Source organism: Bombina bombina, chromosome 4 (assembly GCF_027579735.1).
Source record: "Bombina bombina isolate aBomBom1 chromosome 4, aBomBom1.pri, whole genome shotgun sequence".
NCBI classification, from domain to species: Eukaryota; Metazoa; Chordata; class Amphibia; order Anura; family Bombinatoridae; genus Bombina; species Bombina bombina.
In genome coordinates this window covers 174917594-174940084 of record NC_069502.1, presented here as the reverse complement: position 1 = coordinate 174940084, position 22491 = coordinate 174917594, and the positions used below count along the sequence as shown (strand labels likewise).

The 22491-nt window shown below is 39.5% G+C and overlaps 1 protein-coding gene across 2 annotated transcripts in view; it reads right to left on the bottom strand.

Moving 5' to 3' along the window:
- The window catches only part of KIDINS220 (kinase D interacting substrate 220), a 404332-nt gene that overhangs the window by 271260 nt on the left and 110581 nt on the right, over nt 1–22491 (bottom strand). For both annotated transcript variants that reach the window (XM_053709711.1, XM_053709712.1), the window contains exons 8-12: nt 20511–20708; nt 18741–18839; nt 17919–18017; nt 17674–17772; nt 4330–4507 (exon numbers count right to left, since the gene is read on the bottom strand). In XM_053709711.1, the coding sequence (XP_053565686.1) occupies nt 4330–4507; nt 17674–17772; nt 17919–18017; nt 18741–18839; nt 20511–20708 (673 nt within the window). The remainder of the gene's footprint in view (nt 1–4329; nt 4508–17673; nt 17773–17918; nt 18018–18740; nt 18840–20510; nt 20709–22491) is intronic.

Genomic DNA, 22491 nt, shown 5'->3' with positions numbered 1-22491 from the left:
GGTATCAATAACTGACTCGGAGAAGCCACGCTTTGATAAAATCAAGCGTTCAATCTCCAGGCAGTCAGCCTCAGAGAAATTAGATTTGGATGGTTGAAAGGACCCTGAAGTAGAAGGTCCTGTCTCAGAGGTAGAGACCATGGTGGAAAGGATGACATGTCCACTAGATCTGCATACCAGGTCCTGCGTGGCCATGCAGTTGCTATCAGAATCACCGATGCTCTCTCCTGCTTGATCTTGGCAATCAGTCGAGGGAGCAGAGGAAACGGTGGAAACACATAAGCCAGGTTGAAAGACCAGGGCGCTGCTAGAGCATCTATCAGTGTCGCCTTGGGATCCCTGGACCTGGATCCGTAACATAGAAGCTTGGCGTTCTGGCGAGACGCCATGAGATCCAGTTCTGGTTTGCCCCAACGATGAATCAGTTGTGCAAAAACCTCCGGATGGAGTTCCCACTCTCCCGGATAAAAAGTCTGACGACTTAGAAAATCCGCCTCCCAGTTCTCTACACCTGGGATATGGATAGTTGATAGGTGGCAAGAGTGAATCTCTGCCCAGCGAATTATTTTTGAAACTTCTAACATCGCTAGGGAACTTCTTGTTCCCCCGTGATGTTGTCCGACTGAAATCCGATGTACCTCAGAGTTGCTAACTGAGGCCAAGCCTGAAGAGCATTGAATATCGCTCTTAGTTCCAGAATATTTATTGGAAGGAGAGACTCCTCCTGAGTCCACGATCCCTGAGCCTTCAGGGAATTCCAGATTGCACCCCAACCTAGAAGGCTGGCATCTGTTGTTACAATTGTCCAATCTGGCCTGCGAAAGGTCATACCTTTGGACAGATGGACCCGAGATAGCCACCAGAGAAGAGAATCTCTGGTCTCTTGGTCCAGATTCAGTTGAGGGGACAAATCTGTGTAATCCCCGTTCCACTGACTGAGCATGCATAGTTGCAGCGGTCTGAGATGTAAGCGTGCAAACGGCACTATGTCCATTGCCGCTACCATTAAGCCGATTACTTCCATACACTGAGCCACCGAAGGGCGCGGAATGGAATGAAGAACCCGGCAGGAATTTAGAAGCTTTGATAACCTGGACTCCGTCAGGTAAATTTTCATTTCTACAGAATCTATCAGAGTCCCTAGAAAGGAAACTCTTGTGAGTGGGGATAGAGAACTCTTTTCCTCGTTCACTTTCCACCCATGCGACCTCAGAAATGCCAGTACTACGTCCGTATGAGACATGGCAATTTGGAAGTTTGACGCCTGTATCAGGATGTCGTCTAAATAAGGGGCTACTGCTATGCCCCGCGGCCTTAGGACCGCCAGAAGCGACCTTAGAACCTTTGTAAAGATTCTTGGGGCTGTAGCTAATCCAAAGGGAAGAGCTACAAACTGGTAATGCCTGTCTAGAAAGGCAAACCTGAGAAACCGATGATGATCTTTGTGTATCGGAATGTGAAGATAAGCATCCTTTAGATCCACTGTAGTCATATATTGACCCTCCTGGATCATTAGTAGGATGGTACGAATAGTTTCCATCTTGAATGATGGAACTCTGAGGAATTTGTTTAAGATCTTTAGATCCAAAATTGGTCTGAAGGTTCCCTCTTTTTTGGGAACCACAAACAGATTTGAGTAAAAACCTTGTCCCTGTTCCTCCTTTGGAACTGGATGGATCACTCCCATAACTAGGAGGTCTCGTACACAGTGTAAGAATGTCTCTCTCTTTATCTGGTTTGCAGATAATTGTGAAAGGTGAAATCTCCCTTTTTGGGGGGGAAGCTTTTAAGTCCAGGAGATATCCCTGGGATATAATTTCCAACGCCCAGGGATCCTGAACATCTCTTGCCCACGCCTGGGCGAAGAGTGAAAGTCTGCCCCCTACTATATCCGTTACCGAATAGGGGGCCGTTCCTTCATGCTGTCTTAGAGGTAGCAGCAGGCTTTTTGGCCTGCTTACCTTTTTTCCAGGTCTGGATTGGTCTCCAGACCGTCTTGGATTGAGCAAAAGTTCCCTCTTGTTTAGCATTAGAGGACGTTGATGCCGCACCTGCCTTGAAGTTTCGAAAAGCACGAAAATTAGACTGTTTGGCCCTAGATTTGGACCTGTCCTGAGGAAGGGCACAACCTTTTCCTCCAGTGATATCAGCAATAATCTCCTTCAAACCAGGCCCGAATATGGTCTGCCCCTTGAAGGGAATGTTAAGTAGCTTAGATTTTGAAGTCACGTCAGCTGACCATGATCTAAGCCATAGCGCTCTGCGCGCCTGTATAGCAAAACCAGAATTCTTAGCCGTTAGTTTAGTCAAATGAACAATGGCATCAGAATAAAAGAATTGGCTAGCTTAAGTGCTCTAAGTTTGCCAAGTATGTCATCCAATGGAGTCGCTACCTGTAAAGCCTCTTCCAGAGACTAAAACCAGTACGCCGCAGCAGCAGTGACAGGGGCAATGCATGCAAGGGGCTGTAGGATAAAACCTTGTTGAATAAATATTTTCTTAAGGTAACCTAAAAAATTTTATCCATTGGATCTAAAAAAAAAAAGCACAACTGTCCTCGACAGGGATAGTAGAACGCTTTACTAGAGTAGAAACTGCTCCCTCCACCTTAGGGACTGTCTGCCATAAGTCCCGTGTGGTGGCGTCTATTGGAAACATTTTTCTAAAAATAGGAGGGGAAGGGAACCGCACACCTGGTCTATCCCATTCCTTATTAATAATTTCTGTAAACCTTTTAGGTATTTGGAAAAACATCAGTACACACCGGCACTGCATAGTATTTATCCAGTCTACACAATTTCTCTGGCACTGCAATGGTATCACAGTCATTCAGAGCAGCTAAAACCTCCCTAAGCAACACGCGGAGGTGTTCAAGCTTAAATTTAAATGCAGAAATATTAGAATCAGGTATCTTTCCTGAGTCATTAACATCACCCACTGACTGAAGCTCTCTTTCCTCAGCTTCTGCATATTGTGAGGCAGTATCAGACATGGTTCTTAAAGCGTCAGTATGCTCTGCATTTTGTCTCACCCCAGAGCTATCTCGCTTACCTCTAAGTTCAGGTAGTCTGGCTAATACCGCTGACAGTGTATTATCCATGACTGCCGCCATGTCTTGTAAAGTAAACGCTATGGGCGCCCTAGATGTACTTGGCGTCATTTGAGCGTGAGTCCCTTAAGCGGGAGTCAAAGGGTCTGACACGTGGGGAAAGTTAGACGGCATAACTTCCCCCTCGTCAGATTCCTCTGGTGATAAGTTTTTTAAAGACAGAAAATGATCTTTATTGCATAAAATGAAATTAGTACATTTGGTACACATTCTAAGAGGGGGTTCCACCATGGCTTTTAAACATAATAAACAAGGAGTTTCTTCTATGTCAGACATGTTTATACAGACTAGCAATGAGACTAGCAAGCTTAGAAAACACTTTAAATCAAGTTAACAAGCAAATATAAAAAACAGTACTGTGCCTTTAAGAGAAACAAATTTTGTCAGAATTTGAAAAACAGTGAAAAAATGCAGTAAATCAAACGAAATTTTTACAGTGTGTATAATAGGCTAACAGAGCATTGCACCCACTTGCAAATGGATGATTAACCCCTTAGTTCAAAAAACGGATCAAAAAAACGAAATAGACGTTTTTTAACAGTCACAACCAACTGCCACAGCAAGCTGTGGCCCTACCTTCCCCAATAAACGACTTTGGAAAGCCTTTGGGCCCTTTAGAGATGTCCTATAGCATTCAGAGGGCCTTTGAGGGAAGCTGGATGTCACAGTTTGTAATTTTAAGTGCACCAACTGTAACTTTTTATACTCCAACAGTGAAAGCCTCAGGTTTCTAGTCAAAATTTAAGCCAGCCATGTGGAAAAAACTAGGCCCCAATAAAGTTTTATCACCAAAGCATATATAAAAACGATTAAACATGCCAGCAAACGTTTTATATTGCAATATCATAAGGGTATTACCCCTGGGAGTAAGCATGATACCAGTCGTTATTAAATCACTGTATTCAGGCTTAACTAGCTATATTTAACCACTCTCTCCTACAACGTCCTTTCTAGTTGAGAGTTGCAAGAGAATGACTGGCTATGACAGTTAGGGGAGGAGCTATATTACAGCTCTGCTGTGGGTGTCCTCTTGCAACTTCCTGTCGGGAATGAGAATATCCCACAAGTAAAGGATGATCCGTGGACTGGATACACCTTACAAGAGAAAAAGAAAGTCTCCATGAACAATTCCTTTGCTGTCTCCATAAGGAGCAAAAAGAAAAACATTAAAAAAAAACCCAGCTACACCTAACATTAAAAAAGAACACAAATCAACTTACTGGCACCAAATATCTGAGTAAGGATACTCTTCTGATGGCTGCAGTCTATGTTATAAGGTGTCTCTCCAGATTTGTTGGGCCTGTACAGTAATCTTCCATCTTTTGGGTTTCTTAACAAAAGCTCTGCAAGCTTCCTGCTTCTTCCTCGGATTGCAATATGAAGTGGTGTGTCCCCTTTCTGTAAATGTAATGCAATATTTAAAGCATATCTCAGGCTCTTACACTACAGATATTCAGCATAATCCTACATAAGAATATGCAGCTCATTAAAAATTACTCAACCACCAATTGTCAAAACAGAGATATGCTCAAATACTAGCCTGTTAAAGGGATACTAACCCCACATTTTTTTCTTTCATGATTCAGATAGAGCATGAAATTTTAAGCAACTTTCTAATTTACTCCTATTATCAATTTTTCTTTGTTCTCATGTTATCTTGATTTGAAAAAAGCAGTAATAAAAGGTTAGGAGCCGGCCCATTTTTTTAGCTCAGCACCTTGGTAGAGCTGCTGATTGGTTTGCTACATTTAGCCACAAATCAGCAAGTGCTACCCATGTGCTCAACAAAAAATGGTCTGGCTCTAAAGCTTACAGTACTGCTTTTTCAAATCAAGATAGCATGAGAACAAAGAAAAATTGATAATAGGAGTAAATTAGAAAGGTGCTTAAAATCTCATGCTCTATCTGAATCATGAAAGAAAAAAATTGGGTTTAGTATCCCTTTAATGGCAGCTTTAATTTAAAAAAATATATGTTGTCTTTCTCTGCCCTAAAATATGTTAAACTAACAAATCGCCTAAAAAAAACCCATAATTTATACTTAACTGATAAATTAATTTCATTCATGGTGGTGAGATTTTACAAGTCATTACTCCTGCCACTTGGGGGAAGCAAAGATTCCCAAAACTACAGGAGCACTTAAACCCCTGGTAAACCAGTCTGACGTATAGCCAGACTGAATGAAATTAATTTACAAACAACAGTAAAACCCACCACCTACACAACCAAACCCACCAAATAAAATCCGATTTAAAAAACCTAAGCTCCCCATTGCCCTGAAAACACTAACCCCCAAAGATCCACTTACAGTTTTTGAAGACCGGACATCCATCCTCAATGAAGCCGGGGGAAGTCTTCATCCAAGTGGGCAGAAGTGGTCCTCCAGGCTGATTGGAACAGCAAATAGAATGCGATCTCAATCCTAGTTGCTGATTGGATCAGCCAATATCATTGAAGCTCAATCTTATTGGCTGATTGCATCAGCCAATAGGATTTTTTCACCTTTAATTCCGATTGGCTGATAGAATTCTATCAGCCAATCGGAATTCAATGGACGCCATCTTGGATGACGTCCCTTAAAGGAACCTTCATTCTTCAGTAGCCGTCAAAAGAATAGGATGCTCCGCGCCGGAAGGATGAAGATAGAAGATGCCGTCTGGATAAAGACTTCTGCCCGCCTGGAGGACCACTTCTTGCCGCTTGGATGAAGACTTCTCCCTGCTTCATTGAGGACTTCTGCCCCCTTGGATGAAGACTTATCCCGGCTTCGTTGAGGATGGATGTCCAGTCTTCAAAAACTGTAAGTGGATCTTCGGGGGTTAGTGTTTTCAGGGCAATGGGGAGCTTAGGTTTTTTTAGATAGGATTTTATTTGGGGGGTTTGGTTGTGTAGGTGGTGGGTTTTACAGTTGGGGGGTTGTTTGTATTTTTTTTTTTTCAGGTAAAAGAGCTGATTTCTTTGGGGAAATGCCCTGCAAAAGGCCCTTTTAAGGGCTATTGGCAGTTTAGTTTAGGCTAGGGTTTTTTTTATTTTGGGGGGGGTAGGGCTTTTTTTTTTGATAGGGCTATTAGATTAGGTGTAATTAGTTTAAATATTTTTACCATTTCTTTTTTATTTTGTGTAATTTAGGGTTTGTTTTTTTTGTAATTTAGTTAATTGTATTTAATTAATGTAATTGATTTAATTGTAGTATAATGTTAGGTGTTAGTGTAATACAGGTTAGGTTTTATTTTACAGGTAAGTTTGTATTTATTTTAACTAGGTAGTTAGTAAATAGTTAATAACTATTTACCAACTAATCTACCTAGTTAAAATAAATACAAACTTAGCTGTAAAAAATAAATAAAACCTAAGCTAGCTACAATGTAACCATTAGTTATATTGTAGCTATCTTAGGGTTTATTTTACAGGTAAGTATTTAGTTTTAAATGGGTTATTTAGGTAATAATTGTAATTTTTATTTAGATTTATTTGAATTATGTTAAAGTTAGTGGTGTTAGGGTTACGTTAGGGTTAGACTTAGGGTTAGGTTTAGGGGTAATAACTTTAGTATAGTGGCGGCAACGTTGGGGGCGGCAGATTAGGGGTTAATAAGTGTAGGTAGGTAGCAACGACATTGGGGCGGCAGATTAGGGGTGAATAAGTGTAATGTAGGTGGCGACAACATTGGGGCGGCAGATTAGGGGTTAATAAGTGTAATGTAGGTGGTGGCGATGTCTGGGGCGGCAGATTAGGGGTTAATAAGTGTAGGTGGGTGGCGACGACATTGGGGGTGGCAGATTAGGGGTTAATAAGTGTAGGTGGATGGCGGCGACATTGGGGGCGGCAGATTAGGGGTTAATAAGTGTAGGTAGGTGTCGGCGATGTCGGGGCGGCAGATTAGGGGTGTTTAGAATCGGGGTTTATGTTAGGGTGTTAGGTGTAAACTTTCTTTCCCCATAGGAATCAATGGGGCTGCGTTACGCAACTTTACGCTCCTTTATTGCAGGTGTTAGGCTTTTTTTAGCTGGCTCTCCCCATTGATGTCTATGGGGAAATCGTGCATGAGCACGTAAAACCAGCTCAAAGCAGCGCTGGTATTTGAGTGCTGTATGGAACTCAACGCTGCCATATTGCCTGCTAACGCCGGGTTTTTGAAAACCTGTAATAGCAGCGCTATAGGGAGGTGAGCGGTGGAAATAACTTGCAAGTTATTACCGAGCCGCTCATAACGCAAAACTCGTAATCTGGCCGACTTTAGTAAAGGTATGTGAAGAAGACTGAGTTGCTGCCTTGCAATTTTGTTCTTTAGAAGCCTCATTCTTAAAAGCCCAGCAGGAAGAAACAGATTTAGTAAAATGGTCACTAATACAGAGGAGACTGTCTAACCTCCAAGTAAGGTTTATGAATCAAGGCTGTTGCCTTTTGAGCACTTCAAGAACCAGATAAACTAATAAACAAACTTGAGGACAATCTAAAATCCTTAGCTGCCTGCAAACAGAATTTCAAAGCTCTTACAACATCCAAATTATGAAGATCTCTTTAAAATTATATGGATTAGGATAAAGAGATGGAACAATAATCTCCCAATTAATGTTATCCCAAGACACCACCTTAGATAATAAATCAAACTAAGTCTTTAAAGCCACCTTTGCCTTGTAAAAAAGGAGGCTCACAAGGAAAACCAGACAACTCAGAAAATTTTCTTGCCGAACATATTGCTAAAACAAAAACAAAAAAAATTCCAAGACAAAAGCTGAACATCCAAATTGTGCATAAGTTCTAAAGGAGAAACCTGCAAAACTATTATTATGGAGGTGACAATAGTTTAATCACTGGCTTAATTCTGACTAAAGCTTGAATAAAACTCTGAATGTAAACAAACTCTGATGTAAACAAAACCGAAAGAGCTCATATCTGACCGTAGCAGATAAACTCTAATCCAAATCAAACTGGCAAATAAACCCTAATCCAACCCATCCTGAAAAATTAAAGAATTCTAGGAATTCTAAAAGAATGCCAGTTAAAACCATGTTTCTCACACCATGAATGAATGAAAAGCATTTCAAACCTTGTGATAAATCTTTCTTGTCACAGGTTTAAGGGCCTGAATTAAAGTTTCAATGACTGCATCAGAAAAACCTCTCTGTTTTAACACTAGGCGCTCAATCCCCAAGTCATCATGTTAATAGATATTGATGATAAAAGGGACTTTGAGATAGAAGGTTGTGGTGCAGAGATAAAGACCGCGGAGGACAATTGGACTAATGAACCTGATCCGCAAACCATATTTTGAGAGCCAAAGCTAGAGTAATCAGAATTACTAATAACAGCTCCTGCTTGAACTGGCCTATCATTGTTGGCAACAGAACAATTGGTAAAATACATGTAAGCAAGATGAAACGACCAAGGAGCTACACAAGCATCCACAAACTTTTCCTGATGATCCCTGGGCCTCCCAAAATATCTGGGAAGCTTGATGTTGCTCCACCAAGAAGATATCAGGTATATCTCCAGGAAACTTTACCTTTCAACAATTTGATTGAAAACCTCCAGATGAAGAGACCACTCCCCAGGATGAAGAGATTGGCTGAAAAATATCTGCTTCCTAATTGCTCACTCTTGGAATCTGAAATGCAGAAATTGTACAGAGATCACTCTCTGCCCAAGTCAAAATTCAGAAGACCTTCCACATTGCAAAGTAACTGCAATTTCACCCTTGATGATTGATGTAAGCCCCTGCTTTGACATTGTCTGATTGACAACACAGATACGTTTCTCTGTTCAGGAGAAGCCACCTCTAAAGGACCTTGAAGATTGCACAGAGTTCAAGAATGTTTATCGGTAACCTTTCCTCCTAAGGACGCCAAACTTCCTGTGCTCTTCTGAACCCCCAAACTGCACCTCAACCACCAAGATGATATCAGGTCTATCTCCAGGAAACTTTAATTTTCAACAATTTGATTGAAAACCTCCAGATGGAGAGACCACTCCCCAGGATGAAGAGATTGGCTGAAAAAAATCTGCTTCCTAATTGCTCACTCTTGGAATCTGAATTGCAGAAATTGTACAGAAATCACTCTCTGCCCAAGTCAAAATTCAGAAGACCTCCCACATTGCAACGGAACTGCAATTTCACCCTTGATGATTGATGTAAGCCACTGCTGTGACATTGTCTGATTGACAACACAGATAAGTTTCTCTGTTCAGGAGAAGCCAGGTCTAAAGGACCTTGAACCCCCAAACTGCACCTCAACCCAAAAAATGTGCGTCTGTTGAGATAACAGTCCAGACTGAACAAACAAATGATGCCTCAGAGAAATGGACCAGTGATCTATCCACCAGGAAAGAGATTGTCTTGCTCTGAATTCCAAAAGGATTTTCTGAGAGAGCCGAGTGTAATCTCTGCACCCTTGACTAAGCATACAAAGCTGAAAAGGCCTCATATAAAACCGAGCAAATAGAATAGCGTTCGATCAGACCCAAAACCTTCATGCAAACAGCTACTATAGGAAATGGAACTGATTGAAGACTTGAAAAAGCTGTTTATAACTTTAATCTCCTTTGATCTGTCAAAGAAAGTCTCATTGGTTAAGTCTATGACACCAAGGAATGAGATTATGGTTAGAGGAGAAAGAGAACTCTTTGGGAAAATTGATTCTACAACCAAGTTTTTGAAGAAACAAGAGATGTTTGGTATGACATACTGCTAAAAGTAAAAATGGAGCCTGTATCAAGATATCGTCCAGGTAAGGTACTACCGAAATACCTTGAGCTCTTGTTACAGACAAGAGACTTTCCAGAACCTTCGTAAAAATATGGGAGCAGTAGCCAGACCAAACAGAAGAGCAACAAACTGAAAATGTTTGTCCTGAAAGGCAAATCTTAGAAACTGGTGATGATCCTAGTGGATAGGAATATGAAGATAAGCATCCTTGAAATATATCATAGATATAAACTGCCCTTGTTGAACAAGAGGTAAAATAGTCCGGAATTCGTCCATTATGAAAGTAGGAAAACTGAGAAATCTGTTTAAAGTCTTTAAATCCAGAATAGGCATATAAGTTCCCTCCTTTTTGGGAACAATAAAGAGGTTGGATACTGGTATTGGGACTATTACACCCATAGATTCCAGATCCAAAACTGACTGAAAAAAGGATTTTGCCTTTACATGGTCCCTAGGAACACGAGACAAAAGAAACCTTCCTGGGAGAGGCCTTGATTTGAAGCATATTCTGTATCCCTAGGAGACTATGACTGAGTTACTGAATAAATTAAAAAAGTACAAACTGTAGTACAGACCCTCTAGCACATAAATATATACAAAATCAATACAATCTTACCCCCCTCCACACACAAAAAAAATTAAGAGAACGAACAAACACAGAGATGCGCTAATCAGCGAGCAAATGCAACTGAACACAGCAGGAAATAAAAACTCCTGCGCTAATACGTAAGAGAAAATGCGCTAACCCGGACACGTGAGGAGGAAGCAGAGCTAGTATGTGCTAACCCATGGAAGCGTGTAAAACCAAAAAACATGCCAAAATGCTGACGTGCCCAAACAAACAGGCTCAAACACTCAGAAGAAGCCATGCTCTAACAAACAGGAGCTCCCCAAACTGAGAAGCAAAGACGCGCTAACAAACAGGAGCACCCGGAACTTAGCATCTAATGCGTGCTAACCCATATAGGCTCAAAAAATAAAAACTAGGGTAGACACACAAACCGAGACGTGACATGCGCTAAAAAGAAAACATGTAAAGTGCATGTAAAAACTAAAAGGCCCCCCAACTTGCTCAAAAAGTATGCCCAAAGTAAAAGTCTGTGTAAATAGATGCCCCCTGGCTATGATGTACTCGTTCTAAATGTAACAGCAAATAGCCTGTAGGCTATGTGAGTGCAATAAAAATGTCCATTTATCTGATAAGCACCCACTCTGCAGAGAGAAAGTGCTCACAATTTGATAGCCCATCTAGTGCTGTACACATGACCACAAAGGATCGAAGTGTGGAGTATATCAACAAACCAACAGGAGGAGGCTAAGTGCCCGGTTCCCCGACACCTGTAGCAGGGCCTTTGACTAACTCCTCACTAGAAGGGATTATGCCACTACCCAATACACCAATCTCCTCTCTGTCCCAAACAACAGCTCCCTAATGGGGAAAATTGTCCTCAAATCGGTCTGAGGACCCCTCCCAACAGATAATTTGAAGCACCTTAATTCTTCACCTCCTCCTGTGGAGGCAAAGATAAGACCAGTGGTGGAAGGGTTTAAGTGCACTTGGAGTTTTGGGAATCTTTGCCTCCTCCTAGTGGCCAGGTGTGGAATTTCCTAGGAGTAATGACTTGTGGACTCTCAACTACTTTATGAAAGAAATAAGCAAGCACTTGATTTTTATCATCAAATGTGCTTTGTTCTCTTGGTATTCTTTGTTGAAAGCTAAACCTAGGTAGACTCATATGCTAATTTCTAAGCCCTTAAAGGCCACATCTTATCTCAGTGCATTTTGACAGTTTTCACAGCTATACAGTGCTAGCACATGTATGCCATATAGATAAAACTTTGCTTACTCCCATGGAGTTATATTATGAGTCAGCACTGATTGGCTAAAATACAAGTCTGTCAAAAGGACTGAGATAAAGGGGCAGTCTGCAGAGGTTTGGATACAATGTAATCACAGAGGTAAAACGTGTATTAAAATAACAGTGTTGGTTATGCAAAACTGGGGAATGGGTAATAAAGGGATTATCTATATTTCTAAACAAACATTTTCAAGTAGACTGTCCCTTTAAAGATAACTGAAATCAACTTAAAATTGGATCTAAGGCACATACATTTATGTTATAAATTATGCAATTAATTTGTGCTTTGGATAGCAGAAAATGTTATAACATTAGAAAGTATTACACTGCCCCCACCCAGTAACGTTATAATGCCACCCAGCTGGCAAAACGTTCTGTGGAAAAACTAAATTAATATTAAAAGAGTAACACAGTAAGAAGTCAGAGGCTTATATTTTTTAAAAATGGGTAAAATTGGATTTGCCATCAGGATCTTGTTGCCAACTTACATGTTTTTAAGTATCTAGACGGATAAAAGTCTATTTGGTTTAATGTATTTGTACTATATTTTAGTAAAAAAAAAAAGCTGATCTCAAGACAGCTCTGTATTTCTTATTTATTGCAAGTCCACAATTTTTTAGTCTGTAGACAAACTGTTACAGCTTTCTGGGGATGGGCACATAATGATACTATATATCAAATCAATATGTAGCCACATAATTTATGTGTATCTAGCCACTAGGACCAATTATATATGTGGTCACAAAAAACAAAATTTATGCTTACCTGATAAATTTATTTCTGGATATGGTGAGTCCACGGAATCATCCATTACTGTTGGGAATATCCCTCCGGGCCAGCAGGAGGAGGCAAAGAGCACCACAGCAAAGCTGTTAAGTATCACTCCCCTTCCCACAATCCCCAGTCATTTGACCGAAGGAAAAGGAGAAAAGGAGAAGGAGAAAAGTTTGCTCTCAACTCCAGAATGTTTATGGAAAGAGCAGATTCCTCCTGAGACCACAGTACCTGCGCCTTCAAAGAGTCCCAAACCACACCCCAGCCCATTAGGCTGGCGTCTGTGGTCACAATCACCCATGAGGGACTCCGAAAGCATGTTCCCCGTGACAGATTTTCTTGAGACAGCCACCATAGAAGACAGTCTTTTGCCGCTTGATCTAGAACTATCCTCCGAGATAGGTCTACATAATCCCAGTTCCATTGGCTGAGCATACAGCTCTCAAATGGAATCGAGCAAAGGGAACTATGCCCATGGAAGCCAGACCAATTACCTCCATACATTGGGCCACTGACGGTCGTAAAGCCGACTGAAGAGATAGGCAAGAGGACAGAATCTTGGCCCTTCAGTCTAATCATGGACTTTACCACGCTAGTACAGAATTATTTCAGAATAACAACCCTTATTTTTTGTCATGTGACTGCTATTGAGAAGCATTGCATTGATAAAAATAGCCAGTAGGTGGAGCTTTCCGCTTGTGTTGCAGCAAAGATATGCAAAGCCAAGTACAGAAACAGGCTGGAATTAATTAGTCTAGCTAGACATGAGCTATTGAGCATCTTTCTGTCTTCCTGTCTATAAATCAGTCCAGATTGGAATGCATAGAAAGAACAGTTTGCAGAAAAATGCAAGTAAAGTCTGTGTTGTGTGATTATTTCCTAAGGTTTAGAATGCAGTTTAGCAAATGTTTTTGTTCATTTAACTTAGTTTAATTATATATTCTGTGTTGTGTAATTATTTGATACTGTTTATGCTGTTTAGCATTTAAAGGCTTAATTTCAAAGCTTTAAAAATAATGTATTAGGTGTTACTTATGACAATTTTGAGAGGGGTTTGGAACCCAATTCCCTCACTTCCCGTTGACTTACATTATAAACTGAGTTTCAATTTACAACGATTTCGATTTACAACCATTCCTTCTGGAACCTAACCCCGGCGTAAACTGAGGGTTACCTGTATATATAACTTGATACGCACATTAATGTTAGGAGCTTTTGTGAAATATATTGATACATTTTTTTATGTCTATCTAGGAATTATTAGTGTTGCAACACTTCGTTATATCTATTTTATGTTTTTACTTTTGTGAAAAGTAAACCGCATTGTGCATTTTCATTGTGCATTTTTATTGTGGCTCTTGGGCATATTAAATTGTTGAACATATTTTCCTCTGTTTCAATATTTAGGTGCTAATATTATTGAATGTTATTTGTGATTAGGAACAGCTAAGTAGGCCTCTGTTGCCACATTTAATATCCATCCCCCTTAGGAGCATTTAAGAAGACACTTGTTGCCACTTGTAATATCTATCCCTCCTTGAATTTTAACCCTTAGTGCCATTTTTTAGCGCCTCTTCTTCTTCCCTTTCTCTTATCTTTTAAATATACTATCTAGGAAGAAGATAATCTAAGGAAGAGGCTTAGGGGTTATTCACTCTAGCGCTTTTTTATTTAATCTTTTCTTTAAACTCTTCTGACTTCCGTCAGAAATATTTTCATTGATAGGGAATCTATGATGGTTCCTAAGAAGACCACCCTTGTAGCCGGAGGGAACTCTTTTCTAAATTCACCTTCCATCCGTGGGAACGAAGAAAAGGACAACAAGATCTCCATGTGAGATTTTGCTAGTTGAAAAGATGGTACCTGAACCAGGATATCATCCAGATAAGGTGCCACTGCAATTCCCAGAGACTGAATTACTGCCAGCAGATCTCCCAGGACCTTTAAGAAAATCCTGGGAGCTGTGGCAAGACCAAATGGAAGTGTGATGATCCCTGTAAATGGGAACGTGGAGGTACGCATCCTTCAGCTCTATGGTCGTCATGAACTGACCCTCTTGCACTAGAGGAAGAATGGAACGGATAGTCTCCATTTTGAAGGACGACACTCTTGTTGAGGAATTTTAGATCTAGAATAGGCCTGAAAGTTCCCCTTTTTTGGGGACCACAAACAGGTTGGAATAGAACCCTAGACCCTGCTCCTGTACTGGGACTGGAACCATCACTCCCAGGAGGGAAAGGTCCTGTACACATTTTAAGAACGCCTCTCTTTTTGTCTGGTCTACAGATAATCTTGAGAGGTGAAATCTGTCCCTGGGAGGAAAGGTCTAGGACATCTCGTATACAAGCTTGAGAGAACTGAGAGAGTCTGCCCCCCCACTTGATCCGATCCCGGATCGGGGGCAAACCCTTCATGCTGACTTGGAGTCAGCTGCTGGCTTTTTTGATTGCTTCCCCTTGTTCCAAGACTGAATGGGTTTCCAAGAAGGCATGGACTGATCTCGTTTGGCACAAGCCGGGGAAGACTTACCTCTGAAATTATGAAATGAACAAAAATTACTTTGACAACCTTTCTCTCTATTCTTCCTATCTTGAGGTAGAAAAGACCCTTTTCCACCCGTAATATCAGACATAATCTCTGCTAACCCTGGACCAAACAATATCTTATCCTTATAAGGAAGAGCCAAAATCTTGACCTTATAGGAGACATTTGCTGACCAAGATTTCAGCCACAAGGCTCTGCGGCTTAACACGGCAAAACCAGATGACTTGGCACTCAGCCTAATCACCTGCAAGATAGCATCAGAAATAAAGGAATTAGCCATTTTAAGAGCTTTAATTCTGTCTTGAATCTCATCTAAAGGAGTTTGTACCTGAATAGAATGAGACAAAGCATCAAACCAGTAAGATGCAGCACTTGTCACCGTGGCAATGCAAACTGCAGGTTGCCATAAAAGACCAAGATGAACGTAAATTCTTTTTAAGTAAACCCTCCATCTTTTTATCCATAGGATCTTTAAAAGAGCAGCTATCCTCAATAGGAATAATTGTCCTCTTGGCTAGAGTAGAAATAGCCCCTTCTACTTTAGGAACAGAGTGCCATGTGTCCGTAATGGAGTACGCAACTGGAAACATTTTCTTAAAAATAGGAGACGGGAAAAAGGATACCGGGGGTATCCCAATCCTGGGTAAAAATATCCGAAGCCCGGTCAGGAACCGGAAAAACCTCCTTAGAAGAAGGAACTTCAAAGTAATTATTAAGTTTACTAGATTTCTTAGGCTGGACAGTGACAGGAGTATACGAGTCATCCAAGGTAGTCAACACCTCTTTTAACAAAACACGAAGATGTTCAAGCTTAAATCTGAAAGAACTTCCATCAGTTTCAGACGACAGACTTACACTATCCGAATCTGAGATCTCACCCTCAGAAAGCTCTGACGCATCTTCCTCATCAGACTTAAGAGGAAGGGCCATCTGAGACAAACCACTGGAATCAGAGACTTTGCCATCTGAATTCCTTTTCCTCTTAAGCTTTCCCTTTAACATAGGAAAAGCAGCTAGAACTGCAGATACCCCTGAGAAAACCTGAGCGGCAATTTCTGCTTTCAAATATGCTCCACTGGGAGCTATAGAGGAACTGCAGAGCATTGCATGAGATGCCATTGCGGCTTTGGACGTTCCAAGAGATGGCTGTGGTATTACCTGAACAGCATCATCCTGAGAGACATTAGGCTCATCAATCAAAATTCTTTCTTTACACTGTAAAGTCTTTTTAACACATGAGGAACAGAACTGCATTGGCGAAGCAATTTGATCCTGATCTGTATCAGACATGATCGTAGAAAGTCACTGTGCAAATGAATATAAGAAAAATATACTAATGGCACACTGTATTAAGGGTATTAACAATTAAAATTTCCAGAAGTGCAATTAATGAGCAACTATGCGCTCCTCTAACACTCAGGAACCCCACACCTCAGCCTTAGATGAGGCACCTACCTGTCACCAACTCCGGAGAGGGATACAGATTAAAATCTCACTCTCGCCATCAGCAACGCTCTGAAGCTGAGACCGAAAGAGCGTCACATGATCGGCTGCAATGCACCTGCGCCACAGAGAGGCGTGAAACAAAAAAACGTGATACTTCCTGGTTACGTAATGCAGAGTAAGCGTCTGAACTGATCTCAAATAAACTATACGGACAAGCTTGTTATAAGCCGAGAATTAGAGTAAAGACACAGGACTTTCTCCCTAATCTCCTCTCTCCGTAATAAAGACCCTTTCTCCCGAATAAGACATTTTTTACCTCAATAAAAGAGCCTCATTAACCCTTTCATTACTGAAAGGATAAAGTCTCAGTCACAATGCTCTGCACCATGCCCAACTTATCCTTATATAAGGATTAGCCTGTCCCTTGTCAAAAATGCAAGTGCTTATAAATTCTTCCCACCTGGAAGAAAAACAGGCACTTACCTGCCAAATCTGCTGTCCGGCATGTAGACAGCTTACCAGGTATGTAAGGACACAGTTCCTCACAGAGACCTGTAAAAAAGAAAGATCAGAGTCACCTACTTTGTTTTTCTATACTAGGGCAGCACAATACTACGAAAACACAGTAAGGCCCACCTTACAAGTTCCTAGCTGCTTGAAAGCCACCACAACCCTCAAGAGATTAACGTGGACTACGGCTAGATCCCAAAAACTTGCTTGTAGAAATTCAAAATTATTAGACACTAAAATCATAACCTCCTCCATGTACGAAGGCAAAGAGAATGACTGGGGATTGTGGGAAGGGGAGTGATACTTAACAGCTTTGCTGTGGTGCTCTTTGCCTCCTCATGCTGGCCAGGAGTGATATTCCCAACAGTAATGCATGATTCTGTGGACTCACCATATCTTAGGAAAGAAATATATGTTAATAAATCAAAATGCTGCTTTAATAATTGTGCTATTTCATTGTCTTGTCCATTGTGATAAAAAGGGATATGAAACTTTGCACAACCAACATTGTTAGATTAATATATGTACATAAAATTTAAACCTCTAAACTTCTGCCTGTTAAATGAAAATAAAGCATTACTAACACATAAAGTAACATCGTGGAGGGTTTGCAAGCCCGGGCAGAGCTATGCTTTCTAGTATTACCCACATCGACTGTACTTTGTGCACTGACTAATAGCAATAAGTAATAAGTATTCCAGATAAATCATTCTTGCTTCACTTACCTTATCTACTGCAGAAACTTTGGCTCCTTTATCAAGCAGAAGCTCCACAATTTCAATGTTTCTCATTTTAGTGGCTTTAATAAGCGGAGATTCTCCATCCTAAAAATAGAAATACAAAATAAACTAAACCAGAAAATCAACTCAAACAAAACCAGAGTGTAATCAAAACAATATATTAGCGGGAAGACAAAATTGTCTACAAACAACAATCCAGTAACCTGTTACGTACATTAGTCAACAGTTACCTTTGTAGAAATTTCTGTATCTGGGTTACACTGAAGAATGTCTCGCACCATGGTGGCATTTCCTTTCTCAACAGCCCAATACAAAGCGGTTTTGTTATCCTAAAGAAATATCCAAGATAAGTCACGTATTTAAAATGAAAAATGCAAAACAATTAGCTATTGTTTTTAAAACGCAAAATAAACATTAAGAGCCAGATTACGAGTAGAGCACAAACGTTTGCGCGTGAGCAATATTAAGTTTTCACATTCTTTTGTGTACAGGTAAAAGTGTGTTTATATTAAAAGTTGACAAGTAAGCGAGATCTGTTGAGCGCAATTCAAGTTAACGCTTGTCGGGTTAGTGCATCCTCAGAGCTTTTGTTAACGGTTTCATGAATAAAAAAAGTGACACATTACAAAGTACACTTACACTCATAATAACACCATCTAATAAAAATTATTTTAAAAAAATTGCATAAAAAAGTTATAAGGGCTCAAAGATAAGAGATCTCAAGTTTTAGAAAAAAAAAGGCAGGCAAATGGCAATATTCATATTTTCATGTCAGGTTAGTGCACATGAGACTATGCGATCAGGTTTGCGCAGGAGTTGGGCGTTTGTTTTTTTCCCACTTTTTTTGATCAATTGATTTCTATGGGGAATAGGTTACAGCCCGCACAATATTGTTCGGCTTTTTGTGTGAGTGGGGTTAGTGCAAGAGTGATAACTTACTACTTTAAACTCATAATACGAGAGCAACCTGACACGCACAAAAAGTTTACTTATAGCGCAATTAGCAATGTGAAATATTTCTATATATTTCAAAATAGTAACTAAAAGCATACCTGTCCTCTGATGTCTATGTCAGCATATTTGTGCAGCAGTGCTCTAACAATTTCAACATGGCCGCCGCGAACAGCACCAATTAGTACTGTGTCCCCATTCTGCAAGAAGAAAAGTATAAAGACCATAAATTCAGGCTTTAATAAAATTATTTTTCAGGAAACATAACTAACAGGTGTCCAACTGATTTCATTTTAATTAGGGTTCACTACATGAAGTTATAGCAGGGTACTTTATAAAGTGATGACATTTACCATAGCACTGAATATTAAAACATTAGCACAAACTGTAAATATATATTAAGTTATGCGTGTTTATGGTTTATATATTTTATGTACTAATTCAAGAATGCCTAAGCAAGTGAAATGTATGTCAAGGATAACTAAATCCTGCTCTGAATGTTCTAAGCCCTTAAAGTTCTAACATAAGGTTAAAGTTAATTTTGTAAGTATATAGAATACCCCAGAAAACATATTCTTTCCAAATTTGTAAGAGGGCACTATTCCCATATCAGCACTAGATTCACTATATGCTCAATTTCAACCAATTCAGAGTAGATATGGGAGCAATTGACAGAAGCATGAAAGACAGTGGAACTTGCTCAAAACAGGGCTACCTTTTATTTTTCCTTTTAATAGTGTTCTACCTAAGGTGAAGATGAGAAGTCAAAATGCTATCCTATTATTAGATGCTAAGGAACAAGAGAAACGCTCATTAGAGACATGAATGGACACTAAGCAATGCTTGGCATGATAACATTATAAAAGTTGTGCCAACTGAAACTGCAACAGGGGAGAAAAGACCACAGTAAGAAAAGGGATGATGATGTGATTTGCTTTTTGAATTATATATTTTCTGAAAAACAGATTAAAATGGGCTAAATGTGTGTTTCTCAATATGTCCAGTAGTTTATCCCTAACAAATCTGCTTTGGTTCTATGAACAAAAACAAGGGGGGGGGGGAAATAGATTATTTATTTTCAGTAATGTATTTTAACATTTACTATCACTGATTGTTAATCCAAGCACCCTACACGCACATTTCCTGATTCCATTTTTTTGTACTGTCAGAGTAACAAATGCAATGATGGCAGACTTTAAAGGGACACTAAACACTAAATAAATGGCATGCACCTCCTTCTATCCATGGGTACTGCCATTATGGAACTTAGATTACACTGCAGGTTTCCAAAAGAGAGTTGCTCAACATGTGCAAACAGGTCATTGGGATGCAGTGAAAGACAGATTTCATCACAGCGACATGCATCCATGACTATGGGGAGAAAGGAATAACCTCAATATAATGCTTATAAAAACGTATCTAGCGTTGAATTCTCCTTTAACTTCTGGGACAAGACACCAAAACCATTGGAGCCTGAGAAACCTAAGTAAAAAGATCTTTCAGCAATATGCCACCAGCCTGCAATGGAAGAAATGCCTCATCTCCCAAAAAAGTAAAATTTACGTGAAAGGACATGGCTAATGACCAGGAAGATGAGGCAACCTAATAGGTCATCTAATGCCATTTATCTGGGGATAAACTGAATTATGGTTATTTTATGTGAATATTTAAATAATTATATATATATATATATATATATATATATATATATATATATATATATATATATATATATATATATATATATATATATATAGCTTTAAAATGTAGTCATCTGCCCCATTAACTCCAGTAAAAAGCAATTCTTGAAGATTAAAAAAAAAAAAGTGTTCAGATTACCAAAAACTGTCAAATAATGCTACTAAACCCACCCGATCAGGGATGTTCACATATGTTCCTGCATCAAGCAAGTCCTGCACAATTTCTGTGTGTCCCTCCTTGGCTGCAATGGCGAGAGCGGTGTTGCCATCTTTGTCTGTTAAGTTCACATTTGGGTTCCTTTTTAAGATTTCTTTGACCGTGTCTGTGTAACCACCTTTAACTGCTACAATAAGAGCTGTCATTGAGTTCTGCAAAAAAAAAAAACACAAAGAAAAAAAGTGTGTCAGATTACATGCAGAGGAACAAAGAAAGACACAAATGTATTGTAGCTTACTACAAAGCACATATACGTATCAAGTCATCAAAATAATTACTTTAAAAGACTAGAAAAAAGTACTAAATAAAGACTAGAAGCATAATACAGTCCCAGTGTTGCTGCCATTTGCTTTTTATCTGGCCCTTTAATAATTCGCTAGAGCTATGTTTTAACAGAAGGGGGTTCTTCTTCTCTGCAACTGGCTCATTTCCATCAATTCTATGACAATTTCTGAACAGGAGGATGTATGTGTGTTTGCAATACCTGATATACTAAACCAGGCCTCAACAAATCTGTTTAAAATTTAGAAGTCAGTAAGAATACTACTTTTAGGAGCCAGATAGTGGTGTTTGTATACAGATATATGAAGAAGTTAGGAGCCAGGGGTAAAATTCTAGGAGCCAGTGACTCCCTAGCTCCTGGGTTTGTCTACCCCTGTACTAAACCTCATTTAAACTTTGCTTTTACAGCAGCATGTTATTTTATTTTCAGTGAGTTTCCAAAGTTTGTCCCACTGTAATTAAAGGGACAGTCTATTAAAAAATATGCATTGTTTAAAAATATAGATACTCCTTTTATTACCCATTGCCCAGGTTTGCAGAAACAACATTGTTATATTAATATACTATTTACCTCTATGATCACCTGTAGTTAAGCTCCTGCAGACTGCCCCTTATCGCAGTGCTTGTAAAAAGCAGGGTGGATAAAAATCAATGGATTTAAAAAAAAAAAAAAGTTTTTTTTTTATTTATATAGGATTTTATGAACTAAAAGGCTTTTTGAGGGAAAAAAACAAATAATCTAAAGATAATTTTAGCTTTCTATTTAAGATACATTATAATCCAAAGTTTATTAATTCTGAAATAAGGATTTGTTTTTAAATTATGTAGCATGAGGCTGTATATTAATCGCTGTGCTGATTATTTTTTTTCTGTAATCAATTCCCAAAGTCTTGCTCTCCCAGAGGTTTGGGCATTTTTTCTACCGTGAATTTGTGTCTGCAGAAATAACTTGCTTCTTCTTCACAGCAAAAATAAATAAAGGGATATAACTTAATTTTATTATTTTATGATTCAGATAGAGGATACAAATTTTACACAGCTTTCTAGTTTACGTCTATTATCCAATGTGTTCATTCTCTTGGTATCCTTTGTTAAAGGAGCTGCAATGCACTACTGGGAGCTACCTGAATACAGTGGGTAAGCCAGTGACAAGAGGCATATATGTGCAGCCACGAATCAGCAGCTACCTCCAAGTAGTGTATTGCTGCTCATGAGCCTACCTAGGTATGCATTTCAACAAAAGTTAAAAAGAGAATAATGTAAATGAGATAATAGAAGTATATTGGAAAGTTGTTTACATGGTCTATCTGAACCATGAACGTTTAATTTTGACCACTGTTCCCCTGCAATTCTATGCACACAGAGGTATCAACCCCTTACTCTATGTATCAAGAATCTCAATAAATAGAAGATTGTTTGGGGTGGAATAGATCTGCACAAGGACCTAATTGTGAGGAGGGAGGGGGAAAGCAGTAAACTTAAACCAATAATGGTATGGTTTTAGTTTAAATAAACAATTTAGAGCCAGATTACAAGTGGATTGCTAAATTATTGCACACCCGCAAACAGGCAAATTTGCCGGCGCATAATTAACCAGACATTAAAAGTGGCTGGTTATTGCTACGGCAAGCTCGCTGGTTAATTTTCCATAAG